The following is a 20042-nucleotide window of genomic DNA, read 5'->3' as shown; positions in this document are numbered from 1 at the left end:
AGCACCAGGGTCAGCCAAGAGGCAGGTGGGGGGTGCGTAAGGTCTTTATTGTGGTTTCAACAGGAAGAAATGGGTGAAGCAGGGTGAGTGGATTTAGGGTTCATTGATATAAATAATTTCAGCAGGCTCTGGGACATAGGGGCTGTCCCTAGTCTTCTAGTACTTGGCCCTGGGGTGATTAGGGCAGGTGCATAGTGTTGGGAATGTGAAAGCCCCCAGCAAATCAGGCAGTTGTGGGTTTGGGCTCTGGAATGGGTTGGTTTGCATTTGAAAAGTGTGCCCATGGGCAAGTGGTTTACTCTCTCTTAGAGGTTAGAATTGGCTAACCCTGGGAGGGGCAGTCCCTTCAGGGTCAGCAAGGCCCCAAGTGTCAAAGCATCAGAATACAGAAAATAAAATGCATGGATAATACACACTGCCATTTGCCTTTGTACCCTTCCTCTCAATCTTCTCTGCTGGTGACCACTCTTCACAAAGATCTATAAATGTTGGAATACCCCATGTCTCAGTTCTTGGGCACTCTCTTTCCTATCTTTCTGTAGGTGATGTAATGCAGATATCCATGACTTTAAATCTAACACTTCTGCATTGATGACTCCTAAATTTACATCTCTACCCCAACTGCCTACTAAACACCTCCACTTGGATATCTAATAGGCATTTCAAACCAAATCTGCAACAAATGCAACTCTTTTTCCCCTCCCCTAATTTGCTTCTCCCTCAGGATTCTCTATTTTAATAAACAGCATCTCCATTGCCTTAGTGATTCCAGCCCCAAACTTAGGAATTTTCCTGGATTTCTCTCTTTTTCTCGAACTATATATCCAGCCTGTCAGTAGTTCCCTTCAGGTCGTTTTTCAAACTATAGAAGGCCTAAATAAAGGAAAGACATGCTGTATTCATGAATTGGAAGACTAAATATTATTCAGCTGGCTGTATTCCCCAAATTGATCTATGGATTCAATAAAATCCCTACCAAAATTCCAGCTTCCTTTGTCTGCAGAAATGAGCAAGTTGACCCTAAAATTCATTTGAAAATGTAAGGAAGCCAGAATAGCCCCCTAAAAAAAAATCTTGAAAAAGACTAACAAAGTTGGAGGACTCACACTTTCCAGTTTCAAAACTTACTACAAAGCTACAGTAACCAACACTGTGTGGTACTGACATAGGATAGACATATAGTTCAATAAAATAGAATTGAGAGTCCAGAAATACACCCTTATATATATGATCAATTGATGTTTTGCAAGGGTGCCAAGACAGTTCACTAGGGAAAGAATAATTTCCTCAACAAATTGTACAGGCACAACTGAATGCCCACAATCAATAGAACAAATTTAGAACTAAAGTTCTTATATTTAGGTTTTTGATCCATTTTGTTTAATTTTTGTATATGGTATGAGGTAAGGCTCCAAATTTGTTCTTTTGCATGTGGACATCCAGTTGTCCCTGTACAATTGCTCCATTTATACTTATCTTAGCAGAAAATACAGATGTAAATCTTTGTGACCTTGACTAGGCAATGGTTTCTTAGGTATGACACCTAAAGCACAAACAATAAAAGAAAAAAGTGGATAAATTGGATTTTGTTACTTAAAATCAATTTGTGTTTCAAAATTAAAATCAAAATTAAATTAAAACATTTATGCTTCACAGGATTCTATCAAGAAACCGAAAAGACAATGTGCAGAATGGGAGAAAATATTTCCAAATCATATATTTGATAAATAGTTTGGCAATTCCTCAAAAAGTTAAATATAGAGTTACCACTTAATTCAGCAATTCTACTCCTACATATGTACCCAAGATAATTAAAAGTATACATAGACAAAGACTTGTATATGAGTTTTCACAGCAACATTATTCATAATAGCCAACAAGCAGAAACAATCCAAATGACCATCAACTGATGAATGGGTAAGCAAAATGTGGTATACCATACAATGGAATATTATTTAGTCACAAAAAGGAATGCAGTACTGATATGTGCTACAATACAGATGAACCTTGAAAACATTATGTTCAGTGAAAAAAGCCAGCCACGAAAGTCTACATATTGCATGATTCCATTTTTATGAAATATCCAGAATAAGCAATTGATAGAGACAGAAACTAGATGAGTGGTTGCCAAGGGCCATAGGGAAAGGGAAGGGGAAATAGGAATTTTCTGCTAATGGGTAAGGGGTTCATTTTCAGGGTAATGAAAATGTTCTAAAATTGGATAATAGTGTTTGTTGCACCACTCTCTGAACATACTAAAAACCACAGAGTCATGCACTTTAAAAAAGTCTGTGTTTTAAATATATATACACACATACACATATATAACCCTTTTTTGCATATCGATTATACTTTAATAAAGCTGTTGAAATTTTTAAAATAAAATTTTAAAACAAAGAAAAAATATATAAACTCGCCAACAGACCACTTCTCACCCCTACTAGCCCCTCTACTCTAAGCAATCAGCATTTCTGCAAACACATTCCTAACTGATCTCACTGCTTGTAATCTTGCCAGCAACCTCTCTCTCCCAGCAATAGTCTTTTGCCTACACCAAAGCTTAGTTGTCTTTTAATGATGTAAATGAGGTTCTATCATTCTCCTGACCCAAACCCTTCACTGCTTTTCATCACACTCAGAGCAGCTCTGCTGTTACCTGATTTAGATGTATGGCTCCAACAGATTTCCCTTGAAGAAATGATTCCATGGCTGATAAAAGTTGGAAAGCCTCCTCAGTTTCAAACCATTATCAGATTAGCTGTGTGCTCTGTCCCTTTCCTCAACTATAAGAAGTCCATGGGTAAAGAAAGCTCAGAGCAAAGGAGAAAGCATGGGAGGTAGAGCAGGACCAAGGTGGGGCATTCGCAGCCCCCACTCTCATCAGAGCCAGTTCCCTACTCTCCCTGTCTAAACCTCTTAGTAAGAGGTAGTTCAACTGAGGGGCAAACTCAATTCCAGCACTCAAAAGCACTTGACTACTTTGCTCAGTCAACTAGCAAGTATTTATTGAGAATGTAGCTCTGTTCTATGGAGCCTTATTTTCAAATGTCAGACTCCCAGACATCCAGTCCAGGTAAAGAAGATGGTGTCCATTATTCGTTTGACAAACAAAGTTGGGGTTCAAGGGCCAGCTATTGAAAAAAGCTATGGAAAGCTTCATGAGACGTGCAGATAACTGCCAATATGTGTGGTTCACAAGGACTGGTTCATATTCAGAAATGACCATTAGAAAAGGAAGAACGTCTCATTTGGATTTATAAAGAGTGTCTTGTTTACTCTTAATTTATATCTTCTCTTCTCCAGAAAATCAACCTACAACTTCTCCTCCCAGCTCCACTCTACCACGGTCTGTCACCTTCCCCAAATGATTTGTTATTTCCTTGTTTTCAAAAGTGAACAAAGAACCAAAGACCCAGCAAAGTTTCATAAGGCCCTAAGACTTTCAATTGTCTATTTCAGATCAAATACAGAGCATGATCTTCCTCCTGCTAATGTTGAGCCTGGAATTGCAGCTTCACCAGATAGCAGGTAAGAAAGGACAAAGGGAGAGGCTTAAGAAAGAAGAGCAGGTGGTGGTTCCTAGCCAAAGCCAAAAATGAGAACGTGGTCCTCAGGCTGAGGGCTGTCTTTGAGAGGACGTATGATTTCTGGGCTATTCCAAGCACCACAAAAAAAAGAGTCCCCAAGGTGGCTTATACATGCCAATATCCCTATCTGACAGAAACGGGGACTGAGAATATTGCTCCATCTATCCCCACTATCCAGTGAGGGTAATGACAAGAAGACAGGATCACTCAGACCATGTAAATCTAAACTGATACAAGAGGGCAGGGGTTGAGTTCCCTTAAAGGTGAGATGCCAAGCAGCTGTCCCCTTCCTTTCTGGCAAGGAGAGTAAGGAGACAATGGCCAGGGAACACTGTTACTCTACAGATAATGTCTTAAAGACATTCTGCATATTATTAGTTGTTTCTGTGAGTTTCTCTTCTGAAAAGCAACAATAGCAGCTGTTGGTCATTCATACCTTAATGTGGTTTACTGAGTCTTCCTAAAACCCAAATGAACAATGAACCTTAAGGCTATCCCTTTGGACTTGAAGAAAGGACTTCTATTGGAGGATGAGGATGAGCAGAAAGAAAGGCAGTTTCACAGTTGGTTGTTCTCTTGGGGAAGGTACTTCAGACCATTCGAGGGTGTAGTTAGAACCATGAGTGCATTATTTTGGATGAACACCAGGAGGTAAGAGAGTAAGACAGAGGTGTGGACAGAGGATTAAGTCCTAAAGACACTAGCCCCAGCCCCATGGGAAATCATCTTTCTGCTCATGATTGAGAAATAATGGCTCCCTTGGCACTTAATAACCTTTCGAAGAGCTTTCTCCTCCCTACTAGCTGGTTCCAGATCACTCTTTACCCACTCACATTCCTCTCACTGCCTTGAGCTGCCCAGCCTGGTCTGGCACTAGAGACATGCACTTGGGGCCCTCCTCGAAGGAAGACCCTGAGATATTCTGCTTACTTCTACTCTGCTCCTGCCTGCAGGGCCAGCTAAAGGAACTTTTCATGTTTTCTTTGCAAGGAACCCTGCCTGGCTGGAATTTTAGAGACAAGCAAAAGGGGCAAACACTTCTATGCTACAAAACAGCTTCAAGTTTCCATAGAGTGATAAGGGAAATGAGGGCCAAAAGACATTGTTCCCCATCCTGTGGCAGGACTGGGGGCTTCAGGAGAAAACTTGGGGAATGTGTAACCTCTGTGGGTTTATAGCTTAAAAACACTGAGATCCTGGGTTTTCTGTCTTTTTTTTTTTTTTTTTTTTGCCTTTTCTCTTAGGAAAGGAGTGAGTTAGGGTGACAAGGGGCAACATTTTTTATCCCTCATTGGGTCTTTCTACAGAGGAAGGATCTTCTAAGATGATCAGCACAAGACAATGAAGATAGGCACTAGCTCCCAGTTAGGTATACTAATGGGGCAAAAGGAAGAGCATTTACATTTATTGAGGATTCACTAAATGCCAGATACTGTGCTAGGCAATTTACATACGGTATAGTTCATTTAATCTTCACAAGGATCATTTTGCAGGTCAGGGAACTAGAACTCGGAAAATATACTTAATTTCCCCAAGATTACATAGTTATTAGGTGACACAGGCAAGATTTCAACAAAGCTAATGTTCTTTCTACTTTACTGTGCTACTATGATGATGGTAATCAAAAATGGCAGGCAACCCATAAATCTTCCAACTTTGGAATAGGTTTTTGCACTGAAGTCTGAGTATGGATATGTATTGAATGTTTATTCTGGATATTCACAGAACCAAAAAATGTGTGTAATGAATTATGTTGCTGAATTAACTGAAAGGAAAGTAAAAACGTAGTGCTTTCTCACTTTCTTCACAAATTTGGAATTCTTTTCTGCTTTCCACTATGCAGATAACATCAGTTCAAACAAATATTAAATACCTACCTAAATTAGAATGCCTTCTCCTCATGGGATTTTTTTTTTAAATCTTGTCATTTCATGTCTCTTTAATTAAAGAGTTTTGATTTCAGAGGAGGGTACCTGAAAAAGAAAAGAACAAAAAAACTAAAGGATCTGAGAAATAATTAGAGTTTACTTCTGGGGAGGGGAGGAGGTCTGGGATGGGGGTAAAAAGGATAGTCTTATCTATTATGTATATTCAGGTTTTTTTTTTTTTTTACAAGAAGCATGTACTAGGTATTATTTGTATAATAAAATATAATTTTAAAAATACAAGAAATTTCTCATATACAAATATGAGAGTAATCAGACTGCAACACTCAGTGCCTGAGAGGGAGCTACAGCTATCAGTGTGGCCAGACAGACAGAAGATTACATTTTCTTCCTTGCTCCTTGTACAGCCCCAGACCTGCATGCTTCATTGAAAAGAAAAGAAGATACATGAATTGAATCAATGTGATGCTTACTACCCTATCAGTGCACATTTCTTTTCTATTTTTAAATTTTAAAAATAACACTTGGCCAGGCGCAGTGGCTCACGCCTATAATCCCAGCCCTTTGGGAGGCCGAGGCGGGTGGATCACCTCAGGTCAGGAGTTCGAGACCAGCCTGGCCAACATGGTGAAACCCCTCTCTACTAAAAATACAAAAAAATTAGCCGGGTATGGTGGCAGCCACCTATAATCCAAGCTACTCAGCTGAGGCAGAAAAATTGCTTGAAGCCGGGAGGCAGAGGTTGCAGTGAGCTAAGATCATGCCACTGTACTCCAGCCTGGGTGACAGAGTGAGATTCCATTTAAAAAGAAAAAAAGTAAAAAAAAAACACTTCTGGTGGTATTCTCAGTCATTACAAATAAATAAAAACAAGCCATATGAACTGGAGAATTTGATTCCAGGAGTAGGTCTAGAAGAACTTCAACTGGAGAATGGATAGAGAAATCATGGTATATTTGCAGAATATATATTATATATATAATATATAGCATGTGAATAAATTAATTACAAAAACATGACTACATCTATTATTATATAGAATGTAGATAAATTACAAAAACATGTGACTACATCTATGAATCTTAGAGCATAATGTTGAGTAAAAAATAAATAAACAAAAATTAAGCCCAGAAGATAACATATAGCACAATGTCCTTTTCATAAATAAATATATTGCTTAAGCATACCTTATATATAGAAGATAAAGCTTAAAAAGTAAAGAAAAGGCTGGGCATGTGGCTCACGCCTGTAATCCCAGCATTTTGGGAGGCCAAGGCGGGCAGATCATGAGGTCAGGAAACTGAGGCCATCCTGGACCGCATGGTGAAACCTCGTCTCTACAAAAAATACAAAAATTAGCTGGGCGTGGTGGCACATGCCTGTAATCCCAGCTACTCGGGAGGCTGAGGCAGGAGAATCACTTGAACCAGGGAGTCGGAGGTGGCGGTGAGCCAAGATCATGCCACTGCCCTCTAGCCTGGGCGACAGAGTGACACTTCGTCTCAAAGAAAAAAAAAAAAGTAAAGAAGAGATTGATAAGCCCAATATTCAGGATGCCAATTACCTCTGGTGCAGGCAGATATACATCATTAGTAATGTGCTAGTTCTTAGGGTAGGTGGTAGGTTCACAGATGTTCATTTTACTTAATTAAATATATTTTGAAAATTTATTTAAAGCTTTCTGTTGTACAATATATCCAGAGAAAACCACATGAAACAACTATAAAGCTTAACATTACTATAAGGTGATTACTTTTGTAACTACCACCCAGGTTAAGAAGGAGAACTTTGCCAGCTCCCCAGAAATGCTTCACCTACCCTAACCCAATAAAACCTCCTTTGCAAATACTCTTCATAGCGCTATCCGATATGCCCTTTATTTTTTACCTTTTTTAAATTAAAACAAAACTTTTTAGAGACAGGGTCTTGCTCTGTCATCCATGCTGGAGTGCAGTGGCCCAACCACAGCTCACTGCAGCCTCCAACTCCCAGGCTCAAGTGATTCTCCTGCCTCAATCTCCTGAGTAGCTAGGACTACAGGCATGTACCACCCTGTCTGGCTAATTTTTAAAATATTTTTAGTGATGGGGTCTTGCTATGTTACACAGGCTGGCCTCGAACACCTCGTCTCAAGCAATCCTCCTGCCCCAGCCTCCCAAAGCACTGAGATCACAGGTGTGAGCTACCACTCTCAGCCTGCCCTTTATTTTTTCATGAAAGAAATTGCTGAAGAGGACTAAAAGAAGTTTTAGCAAGCATTCAATAAATGTATGTTCTTTATAGTTTCCAAATCAGCAAATATAGACATCCTGCATTTTTAAGGGGATTTATATATTTTATTGGACATGCTAATTTATTTAACCAGTTCCCTATTGGTAGACATTACAATTATTTCCATTTTCTTCTGCTAGATTAATGCTTGAAAAAAATGTGTGCCTCCTAAAGACTGTGATGAAAGTTGCCTCTGAATAAAACTCAAACAAACCATTAATCATTAACTCTTTCCTTACTTGTATGCTCTTTGGATGCTTTACTGTATTATCTATAAAATAAAGTTTGAAGTGAAAAATTAGGGTAAAACATTTTATATCATTTTTAAAGGATGTATATATGGATGTACTTACATATGCATGTTTAAATTTATATACCATAATATTTATTCTTTTTTTTAAAAAGTCTTATGAATTTTAACAAATGCATAGTCCTATAACTACCACCACCACAGTGAACATCCAGGACAGTTCCATCCCTTGCCAAACAAACAAACAAAAAGCTTCACCCAAGTCTTAAGTCCAGGCACCTACTGATCTATTTTCTGTCCTTATAGTAATGACTTTTCCAGAATGTCATATAAATGGGATCATTCATTAGATATCCTTTTGTACCTGGCTTCTTTCACTTAACATGAAGCATTTGAAATTCATTCATATTGTTGTGTCAATCAATAATTTATACCTTTTTGCTGTTGAATATATTCTATTGTATGTATACTATATTTTGTTTATAAATTCCCCAGTTGGGGCACATTTAGATATTTCCAATTTTGGGTGATTACAAATAAAGTTATTATAAATATTTGCATATAGGTTTTTTTGTGTGAACCTAGGTTTTCATTTCACTTGGATAAATACCTAGAAGTGGGATTGCTAGGTCACACGGTTAAGTGTATGGTTTATTATAAGAAACTGCCAAACCTTTCCATAGTGGCTGTACCATTTTTTCATTCCCACCAGCAAGTGTACAAGAGTTCTAATTGTTCCTCATCCTTCCCAGCACTGGTGTTCTTTTCCATTTTTTCTTTTTTTTGAGACAGAGTTTCACTCTGTCACCCAGGCTAGAGTGCAATGCCGTGATCTTGGCTTACCGCAACCTCCGCCTCCCGGGTTCAGGCAATTCTCCTGCCTCAGCCTCCCAAGTAGCTGGGATTACAGGCACCCACCACCACGCCCTTCTATTTTTTTTGTATTTTTAACAGAGACGGGGTTTCACCATATTGACCAAGCTGGTCTTGAACTCCTGACCTCAGGTGGTCCACCACCTTCGCCTCCCAAAGTGCTGGGATTACAGGCATGAGCCACCATGCCCTGCTCTTTTCTTAAGTCATTCTAACAGGTGTGTAGAAGTGGTTCTGATGTGCATTTTCCTAATGACTAATGATATTAAGTATACATATATTTATATATTATTTTATGTATAATCTTATATATAATATACATATTTTATATATTATATATACATATGTTATATTATATATATACACATATATATTTTTTTCTTTTTTTGAGACAGGGTATCACTCCGTTGCCCAGATTGGAATACAGTGGTACAATCATAGCTCACTGCAGCCTTGACCTCTCAGGCTCAAGCGATTCTCCCACCTCAGACTCTGTAGTAACTGTGACTACAGGCTACGCCACCATGCCTGGCTAATTTTTTTTTTTTAATTTTGTAGAGATGGGGTCTCCTTGTATTTCCCAAGCCAGTCTCCAACTCCTGGACTCAAGCCATCTTCTTGCCTCAGCCTCCCAAAGTGCTGGGATTACAGGCATAAGCCACTGCATCTGGCCTTAGTTTTTATGTACTTATTGTATATCTTCATTGGTGACATTCAAATAATTTCATCCTTTGAAAATTGTATACTAAGGAATTAAACAATTGTTTAATTATTGTTTATTTCCTTATTGTAAGGTTTCAAAAATTCTCTATTTTTTTGAGACGCAGTCTCACTCAGTCTCCCAGGCTGGAGTTCAGTGTCCTGGCTCACTACAGCCTCTGCCTCCCAAGTTTAAGCGATTCTCCAGCCTCAGCCTCTTGAGTGGCTGGAATTACAGGCGTGTACCGCCATGCTTGGCTTATGTTTGTATTTTCAGTAGAGTCAGGGTTTCACCATGTTGGCCAGGCTGTCTCGAACTCCTGACCTCAAGTGGCCCACCCACCTTGGCCTCCCAAAGTACTGGGATTACAGGTGTGAGCCACTACCCTGACCTTAAGAGTTCTTTATTCCAGACACAAGTTCTTTATCAGATACTGATTTTAAAATATTCTTTTGAAGTCTGTAGCTTGTCTTTTCATTTTCTTAACTGTGTCTTTTGCAGAACAAAGATTTTAATTTTGATGAAGTTTGATTTATCAATATTTTCTTGTATGGATCATGCTTTTGGTATTATATCCAAAAACTCTTTACATAACCCAAGATGTAAAAGATTGTCTTCTGTATTTTCTTCTACACATTTTGTAGTTGTATATTCTATATGTAAGGTTTATAATCCATTTTAATTTTTATATAAGGTGTGATGTATAGGTTAAGCTCATTTTAGTTTTACATGTAGATGTTCAGTTGTTCCAGCCCCATTTGTTAAAAAAACCCATCGTTTCCCCATTCAATAGCCTTTGAATCTTCATCAAAATCAATTAGTCATATTTACGTGGGTCTATTTCTGGACTTTCTGTTCCATTAACCTGTGTGTTTATCCTTTTGCAAATATCACACTTATATTTGTTTTTTTTCTTACATATTTATTTCTAAATCTAAGGACATCTTATAACCCAGAAATATTTTTTTTTTATTATACTTTAGGTTTTAGGGTACATGTGCACAATGTGCAGGTTTGTTACATATGTATCCATGTGCCATGTTGATTTCCTGCACCCATTAACTCGTCATTTAGCATTAGGTATATCACCTAATGCTGTCCCTCCCACCTCCCCCCACCCCACAACAGTCCCCGGAGTGTGATGTTCCCCTTCCTGTGTCCATGAGTTCTCATTGTTCAATTCCCACCTATGAGTGAGAACATGTGGTGTTTGGTTTTTTGTCCTTGCGATAGTTTACTGAGAATGATGTTTTCCAGTTTCATCCATGTCCCTACAAAGGACACGAACTCATCATTTTTTATGGCTGCATAGTATTCCATGGTGTATATGTGCCACATTTTCTTAATCCAGTCTATGGTTGTTGGACATTTGGGTTGGTTCCAACTCTTTGCTATTGTGAATAGTGCCGCAATAAACATACGTGTGCATGTGTCTTTATAGCAGCATGATTTATAGTCCTTTGGGTATATACCCAGTAATGGGATGGCTGGGTCAAATGGTATTTCTAGTTCGAGATCCCTGAGGAATCGCCACACTGACTTCCACAATGGTTGAACTAGTTTACAGTCCCACCAACAGTGTAAAAGTGTTCCTATTTCTCCACATCCTCTCCAGCACCTGTTGTTTCCTGCTTTTTTAATGATGGCCATTCTAACTGGTGTGAGATGGTATCTCACTGTGGTTTTGATTTGCATTTCTCTGATGGCCAGTGATGATGAGCATTTCTTCATGTGTTTTTTGGCTGCATAAATGTCTTCTTTTGAGAAGTGTCTGTTCATGTCCTTTGCCCACTTTTTGATGGGGTTGTTTGTTTTTTTCTTGTAAATTTGTTTGAGTTCATTGTAGGAAAACTGGCTAGCCATATGTCGAAAGCTGAAACTGGATCCCTTCCTTACACCTTATACAAAAATTAATTCAAGATGGATTAAAGACTTAAATGTTAGACCTAAAACCATTAAAATCCTACAAGAAAACCTAGGCAATACCATTCAGGACATAGGCGTGGGCAAGGACTTCATGTCTAAAACACCAAAAGCAATGGCAACAAAAGCCAAAATTGACAAATGGAATCTAATTAAACTAAAGAGCTTCTGCACAGCAAAAGAAACTACCATCAGAGTGAACAGGCAACCTACAGAATGGGAGAAAATTTTTGCAACCTACTCATCTGACAAAGGGCTAATATCCAGAAATATTTTTTATACCTCGTCATGTCTTAGAGGAAAGAGCCACCCTGGTCTTTCTTTTTTCATTGATGTTTTTCTTCTCTCTTCGTACTCCAGAGGTAGATGAAAACCAGAGGGCCACAATGACCATGGTGATGCCTGAGGTGATTCTGGGGCACAGACCTCAGCCTAGGTTACTCCACTTGGCCTATCTTTAGATCCAAAACTACCCTGCTGACTGCTGAGATAAACAAAGGAGAATAATCAGGTTGGGGAAAGAATTTCTATGTGAAGACATGTCTCCATGCAGCCCTCCTACACTGAGCAGATCATGAGTCAGGTGCTTAGAGCAGGATTTTGTCCTAAACTAGGAACTTCAGGGTTTTCTGAAGAATGTGGCTATGTAAAGCATCCTCCACCCCACCCTTACTTCTCAAGTACATTATGTGGCAAGTCTGAAAAAACTTACACTTCTGTTGTTAAATGTGGGGGATAAAATATAAACTTAGCTTAAAGAGGAAGCTATCTTGGGAGGTAATGCAAATAATTTGTTGTGTGTTTCCTGAAGATGTGACAGGTGCTGACTACCATTGATGCCTCATTGCAATAAAATGCAAAGTTCCCCCAAGAATTTTTGAAATGCATCAAGCTAGGTGTTCTAATCTAGCAAAAGAACCTGCATGTATGAATTTTTCATGCTTTTGCCAAGTCTTTTGCCCTTTAGTTTAGTTAAGGGCCCCAAATGGATGGAAAGCCTGTGTTGTCAGCTTAATTTTGTAGTTGTGGAAACCTTCCAGTTTTCTCCTTTGTCTGATACCTTCAGGAGTTCAATGCTAGGTTGAAGCTTAATTTAATAACCATGTGGCATGTAAAGTAGAAAACAAAACACCTTTTCCTTAGCATACAGCAAAAAAAAAAAAAAAACCTCACTCATGGATGTAGTGTACACATGCCAGTGGATATATAGTCATAACTGCAGTCATTGGTAGCACAGAAATAAATGTGCATTGAAGACACAGAGATGAATTTGAATTCCGGTTCCATGAGCTACCATTCTTTGACCTTGGGCAAGTTGCGTCACTTCTTTGAGCCTCAGTTTCCCCATCTGTAAAATGTGGATGGCAACATCTACCTCGCAGAGTTGCTGGGAGCATCAGATGAAATGATGGGCTAGCCCAGTGTCTGACTTATTGTGTTTAACAAATATCAACTATTACTCTACTTCCCAGTGACAGTCCAAATGCAGACCAGTGTTATAACTCTACTTTTCAAACATTAATGTGCATGCAAATCACCGTAACCTTATTAAAATGCAGATCCTGATTCCCTAGGTCTGGGGCAGGCTTGAAATTCTACACTTGTACCTAGCTTCCAGGTGAAGCTGAGGACAACACTTTGAATGGCAAGGTGGTAAAAGATGTTTGCAAGTGCAAATGTTAATTTGTGTAACTAATGGTTCGCAATACTGTCTGCACATTAGAAGCTCCCAGGAAAATAAAATCTTTAATGATGCTGACCTCATCTCCAAAATTGTTTAACTTTAACAGATCCAAAGTAGTGCCTGGGCATTAGTGTGTTTTAAAAGCCTCCCAGGTGATTCCAATGTTAGCCAAGATTGAGGCCCTCTCCTTAGTGAATCTAATTTGCAGCTGGACTTGAGAAAAAACCTCGTCATAGAATTGTTTGCATCAGTGTCTTGATTGCCTCTGTAACTTAAAATAAGCAAGAATGTTTCAGGATTTCAAAAATCTTTTGCATTGCCTAAACCCCTTATTTTGTATAGAGTAATCAAGCTCAAAGTTTGCATGTCTTAGAAACTTTACTTGGGGCAAAATTAGACCAAATAACAATCAATCTTCTAGGTATTCTGAGCTATTCAGACACGATTCATGTTTGCTAATTGCTCTTTTCTCTCGTAAATATTAGCTGAAAAATGTCACCTGTCTGACGAGTAGCATATTTTATGCCTATCACTCCTGGCACATATTCTTACAAGGCAGACAGGAAAAACAGGAAGAAAATGGACTTTTATCAAAGGCCCAGACAGTAAAGAGTGGAGTTGTGCTGTAAGCTAAGGGGAGTTCCAGAGGAAGTTACAGGCGTTCCCTTTCTCATGACAAGAAAGCATAGTGCAGTAAATAAATTTGCTAAATAGAGTCTCTACCCGAAGTCATCTACTTCTTGTTGTTACACAGACTCAGCAACTAACCTTCCTTGTAAGCCCCATTTTCTTCCCTGTTTCCTGTTTATCATATGTAATTAAACAAGAGATTATAGAAGAGTAAAAGTAGTAGGTAATTCCTGAACTTGGCATATGATTACTACATATTTGATGAATAGTTGAATATTATTATTCAAAGACAGATTGGATTTGGTATCAGGTGGCTCTGCATTAAGTTATAAGGGACTTAATAACTCAAGTATTTAAGGATGGCTTCCATCATAAAGGGATCTGCCCTTAAGAGGGTCCCATTATGGAGATTCTGAGGTGAGAGCTATTCCAAGTGTGCAGTGGATTAAAATAAAAGAATCATACAGGAAATCTCTTTTTACATGCATTATTCCAGGGTCTTTGCAACCTGGCACAGCAAGTGCAGATATGATTAGCATTGTTTTACACACATACACTCACCTTATAGCCCTGCCCCTGTGCCCCTCCTGCACAAAAGAATGCTGGGCACATGTGAACTCCTCTCTGTAGAAAGGCACATTAATGTTCTAGCCATGGTTAAAACAGGAATAGAGGCAAGCCAAAAATGTCAGTCATTTGAAATAAACTTCAAGTTTGTGCATATCACTATCAAGTGTGCTGTGTGGCAATTAAGAATGCCAATTTGTGTGATCACAGGCAAATTGCAGTTTGATGAAAGGAAAGCAGAGGTGAATATATAACCAGGGTCATCCTTTCTTTCTCCCTCTCTCTCTTTCTGTCATTTATTTGCCAAGCTCTTAACTAGAACTTGGTATTTGCTAGGTACTGGATCTATCAAAGCAAACTCAGCCTGGTCTTTGCCTTCAAAGATTTGCAGGATAGTGGGAAGAAAAACTTGAATCAGAGGACAACTGCAGTGGGAATCATTCAAGCAGCAGAAAACCCAAAAGTTACTTATATTGTGAAATCTGATCAGAGAATGGACTGTCCTGGTTAGTAAAATATCCTGGAGGATAAAGATTGGCCATGCATTCCACATATGAATTGCCACTTTCCCAAGAATTAAAACATGGTACAAAAGAAAGGAACGAACATTTGCTGAGTGCCTACTGCCTGCCAGATCTAGGCACTTCACATCTAACACCTCCTCCAGCCTCCACCACAAATCTGAGAGGTAGAGTTCAACCTCATTTTATAGATAAAGAAGCTGAAGCTCATAGAGATTAAAGGACAGACTCACAGTCAAAGGACTCCTAATCCTGATAGTCAGCATTTGAACCCAGGCTCACCTGTCACTATATCCTATGCTCTTCCATGTCATATTTTATACTGAAACAACTTCTTGAATAGCTAATGCTTAGAAGAAGCCCCCAAATATTTGTTGAATGAATGATTTGATTGAATGAATGAATAAATGAATGAAGCAAGCTCTATTGGACATAATTTGATCTAATCTTCTGTGATTATTCAGAAATTACTTCAAGATTTTCCTATACCTCCATCATAATGAATACCCATTCATTAATGATGGAAGCAGCCTAATTTTGTTGTTTTTCACACTTTATTGATGTAAACACTACCTTTACTAGTTTGGCCACTCCTTATGCTTTTTTTATAGAACTATTTAGATCAATTCAACTTTTAAAAAATAAAACCATATACCCCTGTGGTAGATGAAAAACAAGTATCATTTTCACTGGTAAATAGAGAATAGGAAGAAAAATATATGCAGTGAAAATAAAGCAGTATTATCAAATCCTACCCAGATACTGTTATCTACCTGGAAGCTTCCTGTTTGGTTAAAAGGAAAAATAGCCAGTGTTAGAGGTGTGGAAGTCTAGCTGCAAATTATATACAATTGAAGGATTAAAATAGAATTGAAAAGGGAATAAATTCCTCTCTGAGTAATTTAACTCCATTTAGGCTTTGATTCTTCCTCATCTAAAATCATCTTACATACTTCTAGTGGTGTGTCCCTCACATTTTGGTAAACTCTGAGTGGAAACTATGGATTTTGTAGTCAAACATCTGACTGCCTCTGGATTTTAACTTTACTAACATATGTCCTGAAGTGAACTGCTTGGAGCCAGTTTCCTCAACTATATAACCATAATGACAAAACAGGTTTCACGGTCATGTTTTCAGTATTAAACAATATAGTTAAAAGTATCTAGCACAGTGCCTGGCATGGAACATACTAGATATACATTAAGTATCAGTTCCATTTTTCCTTTCCCTTTATTGTTAGAAAATAGAAAGCATCTACAGTGAGCTTGTATGATGTGGTGGTTAGAAATACCTGATCTGATTCTGGCTGTGCAATCTTGGGCAAGTTACTTAACCTTTTTGTGCCTCATTTTTGTTTTCTGAAAAAAAGGATAGAATATTATTACCTACCTTGCTGGCTTCTGGGAAGACTCAGCGAGACAATGTGTTAGCAGAGTGTCTGACAATTGTAAGCATTCAACAAGTAATAGTTATTATTACCATCACTGGTGAGATGAAGTGATATTTGGCACGAAAATATACAAATTAATCAATATGGATTGAGGGAAATGAACCTGGAGAATAGGATGTGAAGGTATTTAAGTAACATGAGCTCAGACCTTGATGGTAGGGAAGTCGAAAGGAAGCATTTTGTTCTTATATGACAGATGACCTGGAATGACTGCAGGGCTTGGGGGGTCAGGGAACGGAGGTGGGAGAGGCCTCTGAGAGCAAGCAGTGCTGTCCACCAGAAGCTCTTGCTGGGGTGCCCAGAGAGGAGCAAAGGGCAGTCAGCTGCACAGGAGGGAATGTTTGGAGGAGAAAGCCACCTCAGATCAGCGGGTCAAGAATCCCACTCTTGCCCAGATGGATGGGGCAAAGGAGAAAAAGGATTCGCTAAGGGAATGTCCAGATAAGACAGGTGACTTTTGGAAAATGGGGGTGAGATGGGTCTCAGTTTACACTTTGTAAGAACTGGAATATAAAGTAAAGGCAGGCAATGGTAAAATATCTTGTTTTCTTTTCAGCTCTATTCACAGTGACAGTCCCTAAGGAACTGTACATAATAGAGCATGGCAGCAATGTGACCCTGGAATGCAACTTTGACACTGGAAGTCATGTGAACCTTGGAGCAATAACAGCCAGTTTGCAAAAGGTGGAAAATGACACATCTCCACACCGTGAAAGAGCCACTTTGCTGGAGGAGCAGCTGCCCCTAGGGAAGGCCTTGTTCCACATACCTCAAGTCCAAGTGAGGGACGAAGGACAGTACCAATGCATAATCATCTATGGGGTCGCCTGGGACTACAAGTACCTGACTCTGAAAGTCAAAGGTGAGTGGTGTCAAGGACTAGAATCCATGGAAGCATCTCTCCAACAGAGGATCAGCAAGTCACAGAAACCCATTAAAGGTAGCTCAAGCGAAAACAAGCAGGCTGCTTTTAAGGAGACAGTTATTTCAGAGAAAACGAAAGCATCTGCTTGGAAATAATTTTTGACATCTGAGTACCAAGCAGCTGAAGTACAAGTGAAAGGGGGTAGGACCTACAGGAATAAAATGGGACTGGAGGAAGCCAGGAAAATTAGTCCTTGAAATGTGGGAGGGTATGAAAAATAGGCTTTGCCTAATTCACAATTCTCCCATGGAACATCCCTGACTTGATTATTAAGATAGTCTTTTTCAATAGTTTATACCCTGAATCCAGAGTTTTTAAAACCGTGGTTTGCCACCCATTCGTGGATTAAAATATCAATTTAGTGAGTAGCAACCAGATGCATGTTTCCCACCCTTTAAAAAATAATGAATAGAAGAGAATAGACAGAGTAGATCAGGAGACATCACAGAGTAGGACTGAGTACTGTAAAACTAATTTCTGAGAGGTGTGTGTGTGTGTGTGTGTGTGTGTGTTGGGTCATGGTATAAATTTTTTTTCTTACTTTGGATCATAAAAAGTTACAAGTTTGGAAAACACTGCTCAAATGCAAGCCCTATTTATTGCAGATGAAGTAGCTGAGATCCAGAGAAGGGAAGTGGGTAGCCCAAGAGAGTCCCATGAAGTCTATAGCTGTCCCTATTCCTCTGGATTCAGGGATCTCTCCACTCCAGCACAATTGAAAATCTAAATACAAAGAGAATCTTCACACTCTTGTTTGTTCTAGAAAAGGTGATTTGAGGAAAGACATATAACAACTATAAAAAATAGATTTTGCTTGTTCATTGGCTTATGGTCTCCAGGCTTGAGTGCTCTGAGATAAATGATGCCAATATTTCTCTGGCCTCTCCCCTCCCACGCACTGGACCTCAGATGGTCTGTACTGTCTTCTAGAGGGTCTGTGGGTTTTGGTCCCAAAAAACCATTAACCTTGGCAGAAAGTGTGTGACTTTATGATCTGGTACAAAGAAGGACAAAGTAGAGGGACTGGACATGAGGATGAATATTGTGTTCACCCTTGTCCTTGGGCAGGTTATTTTGCCTTTCACAACCTCACATTTTGCTTATTTGTAGAAGACGAACAATAGTAGTACCAACCACACAGGATTGTTGTCAACATTGAGAGAGATAATGAACATAAAGAACTGAGCATGGTACCCGGCATATAGTAAGTGTCCAGAGACTTGGTTAAAAGACCCTCAGTGGTTACAGAGACAGTGACCTCCTCACACCTCAACCATCAATGAGTCACCAGGAAAGCCATTAGCCTAGATGTAACTGTTTTCTATCTTTATTGCATTTCCTACATCCAGGCAGCAGCTGGGAGGAACTCTAGAACACTGAAGTTAGTCTGAGTTCCCTTAATGCAAGGCTGTACATTCTCAGGATGCCTTGATGTACTCGAATATCTGCAAGCCTAAATCACCACCTCTGTTTTTATTGATCTCTATCTGAACGCTGTATTAATGGGCCAGGCCTTCTGCGCATTCTCTCAAGCTGAGAACTGTCTCTCATTCCTGGGGAGGCACCCTGCCTACTCCTTACCTAGACCAGGGATTTCTCAGTTGTGGAGAGATTTGTTCCTTATAGTGTTGGTCATCAAACTGGGATATTTGGGGATTACAAAGACTTTTCAAGGGATGTATGGGCACAGGCAGTTTTAGGAAGTGAGTTTCTAGATCCTCATCTTCCCCAAATACTCGTTCCCAAAATTGACGAGCCTGAGAATGTGCATGCCAGGCAAGGCTCTTGGGGTTCCCCTAAAACACTTCCTCTTTTAAGCCTGCCACTCACTCATCATGAATAGAGTTCATTGTCCCAGGGTGTAAAACCCTCTATAGTGTTAAATAAAAGAATGATTGGGAACACCGACACCTGATGGAACTGTTATGACTGAAAACCCTTTTGCAAATAATGTGGTATCAAATTTTCTGCTTTCAACAAAATTGAAGGAGGCCCTTATAAAGTTAACAGCTGATAATCAAAAATGAGTAATTTTTGCCATGTAAATCAGGTCAAAGAATGAAATGAGATTGCTGTAACGAAACTGCTTCCATTCCCATTGATTTACTCATACGAACAAGATTCCTCAGCCTTTATAAGCTACAAAAAAATGAAAAATAGCAATAGAATTGAGGCTGAATTCTATCATATAGAATCATTCCAACCATGTCATATGCTTCTTCAGATTCATGAATAATTTGGAAAAGAGAGCCATATCCATCTTATTAAGAGACACATTTCCAATAAGTTTTCATCTTTCATGTTTAATAATTATCAATATTCATAACATTTTACATTGTGATCAAATATGTGTTAATAATAATAGAAATAAATGTCCAACAATGATAGACTGGATTAAGAAAATGTGGCACATATACACCATAGAATACTATGCAGCCATAAAAAATGATGAGTTCATGTCCTTTGTAGGGACATGGATGAAGCTGGAAACCATCATTCTCAGCAAACTATCGCAAGGACAAAAAACCAAACACCGCATGTTCTCACTCATAGGTGGGACCACATGGACACAGGGAGGGGAACATCACACACCGGGGCCTGTTGTGGGGTGTGGGGTGTGGGGAGTGGGGAGGGATAGCATTAGGAGATATACCTAATGTTTAATGGCGAGTTAATGGGTGCAGCACACCAACATGGCACATGTATACATATGTAACAAACCTGCACGTTGTGCACATGTAACCTAAAACTTACAGTATAATAAAAAAAAGGAA

The 20042-nt window shown here is 39.1% G+C and overlaps 1 protein-coding gene and 1 long non-coding RNA gene across 5 annotated transcripts in view; one reads left to right on the top strand and one right to left on the bottom strand.

Moving 5' to 3' along the window:
* LOC129490424 (uncharacterized) overlaps positions 1-20042 on the bottom strand; it is a 209176-nt gene that overhangs the window by 80868 nt on the left and 108266 nt on the right. For both annotated transcript variants that reach the window (XR_010113581.1, XR_010113580.1), the window contains exon 2: positions 5465-5560. This is a non-coding gene — a long non-coding RNA (uncharacterized lncRNA). The remainder of the gene's footprint in view (positions 1-5464; positions 5561-20042) is intronic.
* Positions 1-20042, top strand: part of PDCD1LG2 (programmed cell death 1 ligand 2) — a 64181-nt gene that overhangs the window by 8590 nt on the left and 35549 nt on the right. For all 3 annotated transcript variants that reach the window (XM_055294312.2, XM_063609202.1, XM_063609203.1), the window contains exons 2-3: positions 3460-3528; positions 16900-17205. In XM_055294312.2, coding sequence (XP_055150287.1) covers positions 3474-3528; positions 16900-17205 — 361 coding nt within the window. In that variant the 5' untranslated portion in view covers positions 3460-3473. The remainder of the gene's footprint in view (positions 1-3459; positions 3529-16899; positions 17206-20042) is intronic.

Source organism: Symphalangus syndactylus, chromosome 9 (genome assembly GCF_028878055.3).
Source record: "Symphalangus syndactylus isolate Jambi chromosome 9, NHGRI_mSymSyn1-v2.1_pri, whole genome shotgun sequence".
NCBI classification, from domain to species: Eukaryota; Metazoa; Chordata; class Mammalia; order Primates; family Hylobatidae; genus Symphalangus; species Symphalangus syndactylus.
The sequence above is the reverse complement of the archived record's forward strand: the minus strand, read 5'-3'. Positions and strand labels throughout refer to the sequence as shown.